The sequence below is a fragment of the Mugil cephalus genome, chromosome 18, assembly GCF_022458985.1.
Source record: "Mugil cephalus isolate CIBA_MC_2020 chromosome 18, CIBA_Mcephalus_1.1, whole genome shotgun sequence".
NCBI classification, from domain to species: Eukaryota; Metazoa; Chordata; class Actinopteri; order Mugiliformes; family Mugilidae; genus Mugil; species Mugil cephalus.
The window spans coordinates 12,022,737-12,035,112 of NC_061787.1; the positions used below are offsets into that span (position 1 = coordinate 12,022,737).

Sequence of the window (12,376 nt, forward strand, 5' to 3'; positions counted from 1 at the left end):
ATGTGTTTTGAGCCCCCTTGTCTTCACCCTTCTGACTGCACAGTGATGCAAAACTCCAACCTCCTCGTCAAGTTTGCGGACGACACAACTGTAGTGGGTCTCATCAGCCCACTGGCCATGTGGTGCACACACAACAATCACTCTCTGAATGTGGACAAGACAACAGAGATTGTTGTGGACTTGAAGGCGCTCACCCAGCATGCTCCTCTCTCCATCAACGGTGCTGCTGTGGAGAGGCTGAGCAGCACCACGTTCCTGGGTTTGCACGTCACAGAGGACCTCTCCTGAGACACCAACATCACTGGCTCAACAGCGCCCCTTCTTTCCTCCGCAAACCGAGGAAAGCCAGAGCCCCAGCCCCGGTCATGCGCACCTTCTACAGAGGCACCATCGAGAGCATCCTGACCAGCCTCCAGCGCACAGTGAGAGCGGCAGAAAGGATAATCGGTGCCGCTCTACCATCCCTCCAGGACATATGTAACGCCCGGCTCACACGCAAAGCCCTCTGCATTGCGAGCGATGCCCCCCACCCGTCACACAGCTTCCTCAGTCTGCTGCCATCGGGGAGGAGGCTGCGGAGTCTGCGGGCCAGGACCAGCAGACTGAGGGACAGCTGCATCCACCAGGCTGTCAGGAACTCTCTACCTGCTCTGCCTCCACTCCCCGTGCTGCTCCCCAACTGGTCACTACTCTCTGGACATTACATTACTACGCTGCTGGTCACTACTCTCTATATTTATGCCTGATAGTTCATCGAGACATCTATGTCATACTGTGTTTATATGCATGAATTCATTCACTCCACCCATTCTTTTCTGCACTATTCAACTCAGGGCTGCATCAGCCACTTTATGAATATTGTATGTTGTCATGCGCTATGTCATGTTCTCTTTATATATACAGGACATTTTCTTTAATATTTTATGTATTCTCAAGGTTTGCACATTTTGTTTCCATATTTGCGTGGCTGCTGCACCATACATCTTTGAGGAAGGTAATTTTAATCCTGTATTGTGTTGCACATGTCAGAATTGACAATGAAGTTGACTTGACTTGAAGAAAGGCGTAATATGAAGGATGAAGAGAACCATTACTCATTACAGAAGGTTTTGAACAATATTATCAAACAATGTGAACATGTGGCCTATGTGCTGCAGATATCAGCTTGTCGGACTGTCCATGAAATTATCACACACGGTCAAGGTCGGACCGGGGTCTCTTGCGTCACTGATACCTGAGATGCATTCACAAGTATAGCCCATCTCCGGTCATCTGAATGCCACTTCTGCATTGTGTTACAGTTCATCAGATTAGCTCAGCTCTGTTTTGTGCGCAGCAGCTTGTCCTGTCGCTGCACTCCACCCAAGTGACAGCTGATTGTGAAAAAATCTAAATTCCTCATCTCTTTCTGTGGGCTATGACTGCATCATTTCACGGCCCCCTTTCTGCTGCCGCCAGCACATTCTCCTCCTCATGTGGTTTGATCCAGAGAGGACAACAGCACTGCATCAGCATGAAGGGGGAGAGAGTGTGGAATTTCTGTGGCGTTTCTATAAATAACATTCATTTAAAAACTACACTGGACAATACTGTACACGGTACAATACACTGACAATATAACAAAAAGAAATGTCAGTTAACCAGTCTGAGATCATATCACTACGAGCTGCCGGGATTCCTCAACAGAAACAGAAATGTTAGGGTTGAGAATTAGTTATCGCGAGATCTGAGCTACACAGGTGCGAGGCTTTGAGCAGAGACTGATGCTACCTTCAAGGACTTTGGGAAATTTTGACATTTTCCTGAAACCCACTAAATGTCGGGCTGAAATGTTGTATTTTGCGGAGAAAACAGATTCTATAGATGAATAAATACATTTTTAACAATTTAGTTAATTTTATAAAAAGTCCGCCTCTCACCTGAAAACAGCTGGGATAGGCTCCAGACCACCACCCGTGCGACCCTCTAGTGGTTATAGAAATGAGGGAAAAAAATAAATAATACTCAAATTTTACAAACATTACTGCCATCTAATATTTCAGTATTGATCCTAAATAATAGTTTTAAAATGACTCATTATGCAGCAGAACAGACCATCCTTTTATTTTATCCTTTTAGTTGTAGGTCTTGTATGTAAAATGTTAATATGAAGGGAAATTTAGTAAAGAAAATAGAATGACTTAAAATATAGTTACATTATGCCAGTGAATTTACAGGTAACAGGACAAAAATGGGTCGTTACATTGGGGCCAAAGTAAAGCAAACGAAACCGGGACACACAAATGTCATCACAGCTTTTGGCTGTTTTAAAGACGACTGCTGCAGACTTCAATTTCCTTTCTCACAGCACAGTGTCATTACCACCACCATCTGTTCCCAGCGCATCAGCAATGGTGCAACACATTGCGTCACATATCGGCCCCCTGTTATGAAATTTAAAATGCAGATAGAGGGAAGTCGGTTTTTATTTATGCACTTGAAGGCAACGAGAGAGAGAGAGAAAGAGAGAGAGAGATTTGTTCATCAGCGCTTTTCCGTTTTCTGACCACTCTCGCTCTGCCTCCTCTGTCGTGTCACCGGAGAGACAAAAAAAAAAAAAAAAAAAAAAAAGAGGAAGGAATATGGTTTCGTCTGACGCTCCTCCCGTTTCTGCTGTAGCGGATCTGTAGTAGGGACAGGAGGCTGTGGCTCGGCACAAATCCCCTCTCATATACCTGAGACATCCACATTCCCCGTTACCTACCAGGCTGCAGGAGCACTATCAGCACACCGGGACACATAAATGGGTAAGACGCGTCGCTTTTTTTTTTTTTTTTTTTTTTTTTTCAGTTTCTAGCTTGGAGATTGTCACAGAATCGCCTCCAGCGCCTCTGCGCATCTGGATGGGGAGGAATCAACGCCTGCTCCAGATGCGCGCATGGGTTTCAGCCTCTCTCCTTCCCCTTCGTCCTCTCTCCTCTCCTCTAGTCCCTGCCTCATCTCCCCTGACGTCGCTTCACACATAACGCACAGCTGTGGAGACCGCAGGCTTGGCGTTTTCTCACACATTTCCTTTTTATTCATGATTGGAAAAGCCGCGCGTGGGCGTGCTTGCGCATCCGCGAGGAGCGCGATTTCGGGAGGAAAAAAAGAAAGAAAGAAAGAAAGAAGCAACGGGTCACATTGATGAGTTGCAGATGTTGACACGTTTACATTCACTCTGTGTCTGTCTGCCCATTGTGCTACACAGTGTTTGACTCTTTGTGGGTAAAACGGGCCTGGCTGATCTTAACACGGCCGTCATTTCCCACCGCTCTGCTGCTGCTACTGCTGCTGGACAAAATGCATGACGATTAATCGGCTGCTGATTTGTTGGTCGACTAATCAATTAGCCAGATGCCGCACAAACGAGTTGACTGTCTTGCAGATGTCAGCAGAGCAGGAGGACTGACTTCCTCCCTCTTCTCATACTACTTTTCATCTATAGGGCATATCTAAGACTTGTCTGCAAAGGAGCAGTGGGTCGACTCAAAGGTTGATCAACTTTCTGACCAGTGATAGAGAAATGTACTACTTGCGTACATTGTCCTAGTACGTGCATTTCTCTGCATGCATATACATAAACAGATTTTGCATTTATAATCTAAGGGAAAAACTTACACATGCTTACCATCGTTTATACCATACCGGGCCGAGAAGCTCCTTAAGTGACAGGTTGTTGTCTCTGTCCTGCTCCATGGACAGGTTCAGGAGGTAGTTTGTCCCTCAGGTGATCTAACTTAAATATCTTTATATCTGTTTCTATGCAATGACTGGACGCCGAATTTCCCACGGGATAAATAAAGTATCTATCTCATCTCGTCTAATTACCTGATAATGAAAGTGCAAATGATGTGAATATGCACCACAAGTGTAAAATACCAGCACTAGGGAAGGCCTTTAAGTGGCTTCTCCTCAACAGCTTAATCTAAATAAAGCTCATTTAAAAACCAGCCTATGTTAGCGTTCACAGGGCGAGTGTTCTTAAAACTTTCATTTTCATCAGTTGTTTAGAGTAAAACAATGTGTACATGACATTAAAAGGTGGATAAAGAATAATCACTAATAGTTTAGAATAATAGTTTGGATAATTTATGCAACACAAGTACAGAAAAATAACAATAACAAAGGCTCATTCAGAACCTTTATTTTAAGTGGTTCCTTCTTGCGCATTCAACAGGAACATATTGTTAGCCCAAATAGCATAACAGCTTTGCCGAAAAGTCATTTTTTGACTGACTGTTGCAATATCAATAAAAATACCAACGTTCTTGCTAAAAATTGTGTTTTTTTCCCTCTTGTTTTTCCCGAAAACGTTTAAATATGACTTGTAGACAGTTATGCTACTAGGCTAATGATATTTTACAAACGGTGCTGTTTCTTATTTGCGTATGCAGCGCATGACTAGAACATGTGTCACTTTTCTCATTTAAAACTGAAAAAAATGTTTTGTTTCGCTTTTGCTGCCAACGTTACTCTCGAGTCGACACCTTCCCTCTAAAAACCCAACCCTGACTGCACCAAGTTATTAACCAAGAGCACGCTGGATTTGGTGGCAAGTTGCTTTCGATGGCAGACACGATGAGCAGAGGGCGGTTGGAATTTTCTTTTTAATGTGGGAGAAATTGCTGAGGCCTGTGATCTGATCCACAGTTGGAGTGGGAGGCTTTGAATCCCAGTAGGCTCCAGTCCAGCATGAATGTTTCGCAGACAGAAACACACAGCTGCTCTTGACATCATCAGCAATAGCATTGCTGAAACTCACCCACGGCTAAATACTGTAAACCAGTGAAATGTCAGCATGGTTTTGCAGTGTTCGCAGTGTCTGTATGTGCGTTTTCCCCCTATCTAAACTGTCTGCAGCTGTTCGGAGGACACTGCAGGCCCATCTCAGTTCCTGTATGAACGAGTGTTTTTTGTCCATGAGTGGGAGTTTTGTTTTGTCTGCAGGCTTTCAAATATTGTGCATCTTTTCATCTCAGCAGCCCGTGTCTGTCCATTCAGTCTTGGCACTAACAATGTAATAGCGCCAGCACAAATGGTTAGGCGTAAACTTCAATTTTCGATTAATAATTCAGAGTAGGAAGCATCAATAGGTTGTTGACAGCTCCTGTGGCAACTTCTCAAAGCCCTTCAGCGTGTTGCTGTCTGATTTACTGTAATTCATGAAACAAATAAACTATAAATCCTCATAGTTCAGGGGAGAAATCCAGCAAACATTTGACATTTTTGCTCACATTTGTTGATTTGTTTGCTTTCAGTCGACTAATCAGTTAACCAATGAGCTACTTGCAGCAGCTTCCTGCGTATTAGATTAACTCCAGATGCAAGCATCATTTTCAGTGAATTCAACTTTTTAAAAATTTCACACACTTTTCTTCAATTCTATAAAAGAAAAAACTAGCTAACTAGCTAGTCGTGTAGCTATGCTCAGTGTATTGGGGAAAAGTGGCAAACGTAAACACTAAGTAAACTCTAAGCTCAATGTTTAGTCTGTCAAAACTATTGAATTGTTTTAGATGTTTCTTTGTACCTCATATTTGATCCAACTTTTGAAGTAGCTAGTTGTATTGTGTTAGCATATTTAGCTAACCTAAACAAGCAAACATTATTTAGCCAGTAAACATTAAAATCACTGCGAAAACAGTTAAATCATTGTAGTGTTTAGGTCCACAGTAAATAAAATGTAACTCTTCATGTTTGATTCAAACTTGTTAGCTAATGCAAGCAGGCAGTTGTCATGTGTTAGTCTGTAAAACGTTATTTGCCCTAAAAAGCTAACATTAAGCTAGGATTTGCCCTTTCAGAGTTAAAAGCTGTAAAACTTTTTAATGCTCTGTTAAGGCCCAAATTCTGTTCTTAATTTCCTTTGACATAGCATAGCATCAGCCAAACCTGCTAATAGCAGAGAGTTGACGTGTGCTAGCAAGCAGGCAGTTAGCAGATAGCATTCATATGGAGTCTTGTAATAAATATTTTTTAGTACTTGCAAAGTTAGCGTACAATGAGCTTAGAAACACATATTTCTAACCTACTCATAGATGTAGCTACATAGCTATCTTGTGAGCATATTGACCCAACAACAAAATCAACTTTAAGCTAGTTATTCTTCCTGTAAAAGCTAAAGGCTGTTACTTTTTTAGGGTTCCGGGAACCTTAGATAATGTATTTCAGCTTTTTGCATTTTGGACGCTTGTACGTATTCATTCTCATTTGCACTTGAAAAGTTATAGGCTGAAAAAACACATATTTATAACCGTCTGTATATCATGGTTACTGAAATGTTGCTACAGACCCATGAGCTAAGAGAGGCTAATAACATTAATAGCTAGAGTTAGCATCTTTCTGCACGTAGTACATCTTAGTACAAACCATCATTGGTATTTGAAAGATATTGTGGTTATCTAATTCTTGCTTTGATCAAATCTAAATATGCAGTGAATGTCTCGTACGTTTCAGGTAAAAGGAAGTTAAACTGCTCTGAAAACTCGTCTGTAGCTGCCTGTAGTCTATTTGTAATAATGTCAGCAAATCCCACGTAAGGTGTACCTCAAACAGTACAAAAAAGGATTTGCTGGGAACAATTTTCAGCTGTGAACAAGCAGCAAAGATGATGTAAGCGGGACTGACACTAATAGATGTATTTAACTACAGTCGGCGAGGAATACTTGAATAAATAATGCTGCAGTAGTAATAAAAAAAACACAGGTTATTTACCCTGGCTAGAGCAACTGTGTTGACCTATTTTTATGCCTGTGTTTTTAAGTATCCTTATTTACCTATTTTTATATAACCATTATAAATGTAGCCTTTATGGTAAAACAGTTGCATAGATTAGACTGTGTTGCAGAAGTTTTGACGCCATCATTCCGATTAGCATGCAGATAAATTGTAGTTTGATCCCAGTTGGTCATTACTTTTGTGTGGGAATGCACGGACATTAGCATTTGTGTGAAAATATAGAGCTGCATAAATTAGAGCTGTATGTTGGACTATGTTTGTGAAATCATATCCAGTGGGCTGTTTTCGGTGTAGCTTCAAATAAGACGGGGCTCCTCTCCAGATTTGGCATGATGCGTTTTTTTCTTTCACCCTTCTTTACACTCTGTGATGTGCAGGAGCCACAAGCTGTCGTCCTCGTCAGCGGTTCATGTGTTGCTGACTGACGTTGGTGGGCGGGTGGACTGCGTGTGTGCTGTCCCGTTCTGCCACTCAGATGTACTGTAATGCGATTTGCGAGTTAACTGCCACACGCTATCAATTCACTTCTCCTTCCTGAAGAACTTTCCACTCTCAGGGTGCCTTCCACTTCCCCACAAACAACACAACGGAGAGCGTACAATGAAAACGGCATTTGTGCCACACTACTGCCTCGTCTGCAACTAATCTCTGTAGCAATCTTGAGCCAGAATCATATCCTCCCCATCTGAGTGACAGGCCGACTTGGACTACAGTCGTCTGCTTTGTCTGCTTAATACTGATGTCTTGTGAAGTTTTTCCTCCTTCCCCGTGACGTAAATTCTCAGCGATTCCCCGACCTTCTACTTTAACACAAATGCTTTCAGAAGAAGTTTTTAGTTTTGACTTCTGCCATTGTTTTGTGCATTTATTGCCATATACATGCAAGGAGAGAGTTTGGGGGGAACGAAGCCAATGTGTCTGAGTCATAGCTACCCCTTTATATTGCTGTTCCCATGGTTACCTAACTCCCAAAACTCCCACATTGCATCCCCCTGTTTGCAGCCCACACAGTTTAGACTAGGATCCGGCCGCAGCAATGTATGGGGGGAGGTTAGAGTTAAGAATACCACATGTGATGTGACGCATCCAGTACATTTTTGCACGTATTAGCAGCTGCACATGTTATTTGTGCATACCTGGTGTTTGTGTGATGCTTAACCACACAAAGGTCATGATGTGTGTTTTCTTATTTTGACACTGGTAGCAGATTTCAATGCTATTATTATCTATATATTGTCATATTTCAGTCATGTCTACTGTAGTTTTTGTAATCCACTGCACTAATTGTGTTAACACCCTGTAATAACAGCATGTAATCCACCTCCAGTGACTCAACGTTCCTTTATAAATAAAATGCACTTGCAGGTTTATCAGAGGAGTCAATTCACAAGAAAGAAAAAAAATGATATTAAACTTTGGTGTATTTCACTACTTATAATTAATGTGGCTCTAGAAACCATGGCAACTTTGCAATCTCTATCTGCTTCTGTTGTTGACATTCAAGGCCACAAGGAGTCACACACAGCTGTGCACAAGCTACAGCGTCCTGCATCTTACTGAGCTGTGCGATGTTTCATGAATCATCTTAAATATTGCTTTTCAGTCTGACAAATTTAGTCGCCTGGAACAGGCCTTTTGCTAACTGCATTAGGGATCTCCATCTGGGGATACCTTGGCAGCTGACCTAATCATCTGCACTTGTTTACATGCATGAGGAGGTGGATAGCTTTCCGGTTTGGTGTGTTTACGCTACAGAGGTCGCAGCAAATGAGTTCCCCCAGTCCTTTCTTCTAGTCGAATGCAGAGGGTTCAGACATAATTGCCAGGACATCAACGTTTATCAAAGGTGCAAAGGTGCGTTCATAGCATGAATTTTCCAAGTGTGGCATCTTTTTAGCTCCTGGTTGCTATCGGGGCATTAACTGATGCAGGAGCACCGTCAGTCTTTTTAGGACGTCTTGAGGTGTTTCTGTCCTCTGACCTATGACGACGGTTCCAATTAATAGGTCGTGTTCTTTTCAACTGGAGTAGATGTCTGAAGTGTAAAAAAGGCACATTGTCTTTCAGGACATCCTTTATGTCCTACCCTTCATTTGTTTTAGATCCTATTCTTTGACTCCATTTCCAAAGAATATGGCTGACCATCACTGAAATAACTCGCAGCTGTCCTCACGGGTTTATCCACCATTACATCTAGCTGCTGAGTTTCCAGGAAGTCAGCCTCATGTGAACAAGGTGACACATACAGATGAAAATGCACCGTGGTTGAGTCAACCGGTCTCTGTTGACTGAGGCAGAGATCCAGTCTGGGTCTTCCAGTGGATTTTAGTCATGTGAAATGTCCTCTCCTAGGAAGCAATATTTATTACAGCTGCAAATTAGTTATAGTTCTGGGATTACTTCATGTAAGATGGTGTAGAGAGTGTGTAGATGGTAGATTTTCCAAGTCTGGCATCATCTTTCAGGACGTCCTACTGTCTTTCTGTGTCACATTACATTTGATTGAGCTCCTGTTCTTTCCGATAAATACATCCAACCATCAAGCTGAAATGACATGTAACCGTCCTTGTGATGGTACATGGGTTTATCCGCCATTACATCTAGCAGCCGAGTTTCCAGGAAGTCAGCCTCACACATCAACAAGGTGAAAATGCAGGGTGATTTACTCAACGACTATCTGACTTCGTTAAGGTCCCCAATGCAGTTGGCGACGTAGCTGTTCCCTTTCTGTTAAACTAAAAAGTATTTCTTCCTGGTGATTTTAGGGATTTGAAACATCCCGATAGTCTTTATCAAAGCTGCATAGAACACAGCGCATTTGAACACCTGGCATCAATAGATCACGCAATAGGTCAGGAAATGTTTCGGTCGATGAGTGAGTGTAGGAGCACCGTCAGTTTCCAAAAGATTGTTCTCTTTCAGGACTTCCTACAGTCTTTCTAACTCCCTTTGATTGAGCTTTTCTTCGATGACGTCGTTTCCAACAGATAAAACAGACCATCTAGCTGAAATGACTGTCCCCATGATGGTCCGTGGGTTTATCCTCCATTACATCTATCTGGTGAGGTTTCAGAAAGTAAACAGTTGAATGTCTACATTTGATTGAGAGATCAAGTGCGCTACAATGGCCATTCCAGGTGCATGATCTCCATATTTACTTTCTGTCAGACTCTTAAAAAATTATACCTTCTTGTGTTTCATGATCTACAGAGACGATGGTGGCCTTGTTGAAATAAACTGGAACTGTCACTTAAGCACGAGCATGACATTCATGTTTTGCCAAATGTTACATCGAAACATATTGGCACATAACTGTTTGGTAAGGAAAGGAAACCAACACCCTCATCTGCTGAGTTTTCAGCTTGTTGCATCAAAACTCTTTTAATCCACATAAATGCAGTGGGTCGGATGTTTTGATGTATTTGCCGAGGACGGGCAACATGAACAAGCAGTTTGTGAGGAACGAAACGCAGCAGTTTATAAAACAAAAATGAATGCTAAAAATTGACTTATATGTGAACAGGACGTCTTTAAATAGAGAGTGAAATCAAATTATATTATAATATATTCTGATATATTCCATGGGTTTGTTCTGTGTTCCTCTTTCGTTTCCACTTAAATCCATAAATAAAACTTGCACAATAATCAAAAATCCAACGCCGCCACCAGGGACCGCATCTGGAACAATGTGGCTCCTCTTCACTGTTTGACCTTTTACCGCCGCTTGTTGTAACACACCAACTTTCTCTCGTCCTCTGTGCGCAGTGGAGGCCGTGGTGGAGTTCGACTATGAGGCTCAGCAGGACGATGAGTTGAGCCTGACGGTGGGCGATATCATCGCAAACATACGGAAGGACGATGGAGGGTGGTGGGAGGGCGAGCTGGGCGGACGGCGGGGGCTGTTCCCCGACAACTTTGTGAGGGTGAGTAATAGCAGATGGCACACAACTCATTTTCTGTCCCCGCTCTTTTCAAACCTACGACTTGCTACAAATAGAAGCAGGGCAGCAAACATGCAGTTGTGGTTTGTTTAGGGTGTTAGTATGTATTTCCTTTGTTATTTCAGGTGCCTCTTCTATCTCTGAGACACTCTTTTTTGTGTGATGAGGTAAACTATAATTAGAGTTACAGTCAGATCTTATCTAGATTTGACGTTTAGTTAAGGCTTTTTGGTTTAGGCAGCCTCGCCAGACTCACTCACATTTTCTACACTCGAAAAATCAGCATATCCAAAGGAACCCCATGAGAGTTATTCTCAACACTTTTAAGTTGTCTTTATTGGGCCAAGCCATAGAGTGTTAGTTTCACTCTTTTTGAATTGTTTGTTAAGTTAACACTCCCAACGTGTGACTATTCTTGTAGTTACAGTTAAACACGTCTTAAATTCCACTAGTATATAGTGTTAGATATCAACTTCCTCATAGTGTCAGTTGTTAACTACTACAGGTGTTCACTCCATACGTACACGGTATGGTGTAAATATTGTTTTCAGTTACAGTCATTACATGTAAAATAAGTTATGATGGAATAAGCTTAAAATGTTTATTTTAAAATACATGAAACAACACATTCAGTGTCACTTCACATGAAACTTTCCACATACTTTGTTTCCCAAAACATCAGGGAAAATGAGAGAGACAGTGAGTCCTGTAGCTCCGACAGCTGGTGTTGAGCTGTCTCCAGTCCAAATGACTAATTCAGAGTTTCTGGACTTCATGTGATCCGCCAAACAGGCAGTGCTAGCTAGGACACAGCAGCCTGCAGCGAGGCAGCTAACTTCACTACCACTCGCTGGTCTTGTTGCTCTCTATCACCTTTAACAACAGTATTTTATTGGGGAAGACAGACAACTCCCAAATAAAGCATCCAAATTCTCCCAATAAGATATTTTGAACACTTGCTTGTCGTCGGTGCACCGATTGGGCTCGCTAGCCTAACACGGTTTTAGCTAGGCGAGAAGTTTATGACCTACACTGCAGCCAGTTACTAAGGGGAGCTCTACTGGCTTTGCCTGCACTTTTAAGGAGCTATTAAAGCTGCCCATCTTTATTCTGTCTATGGCTTACATGGACAATAAATAAAATGATTTGATAAGTTATATTATCAGTCATGATAGAACTTTTTATGTGGCTCTGCCTGCTGTTGGGGCATCAAATATAACAGAAGAAGAAACTAAAACAAAGCTAGACTAGACTGAAGAAGCTGTTTTTTGGACATAATATCACCTGGATGACTGATTCTGTTTTCATCCAAACCTAAATCTAAATCACCCACAATGCATATTGACAACCATTAATCCAGTTCAGAGTTTCATGTGTGCTGTGCTAGCGGTGGCTAATGTAGCCTAGAGCAGCTAGCCGCAAGCAGAAATGAAGAGATCCTGCAGATGTCTGGTGACCTCACTCCACACATTTGTAATTTTGGACACATCCACTGTTGACTCAAGTCTGGCGGTTTACCGGATTTTGTGCAGCTACTAGCGTGACGCATAACTTTCATCACATGTGTAGTAACACTGCATGGGAGACTTACATGTGCATTAGTGTATGGGGTTCCCCATTAGGTCATCACATGACTGAAGGACTGGACTGAAGTTGGATAGTAAACTGATCATTTT

General features: G+C 42.1%; 1 protein-coding gene across 2 annotated transcripts in view; it reads left to right on the forward strand.

Annotated features, from left to right (window-relative positions):
• The first annotated feature begins 2,533 nt into the window (after positions 1-2,533).
• The window catches only part of sh3kbp1 (SH3-domain kinase binding protein 1), a 36,942-nt gene continuing 27,099 nt past the window's right edge, over positions 2,534-12,376 (forward strand). The window contains exons 1-2 of one of the 2 annotated variants that reach the window (XM_047567923.1): positions 2,534-2,786; positions 10,525-10,682. In XM_047567923.1, the coding sequence (XP_047423879.1) occupies positions 2,783-2,786; positions 10,525-10,682 (162 nt within the window). In that variant the 5' untranslated portion in view covers positions 2,534-2,782. The remainder of the gene's footprint in view (positions 2,787-10,524; positions 10,683-12,376) is intronic. The other variant, XM_047567922.1, reaches the window with a different exon arrangement.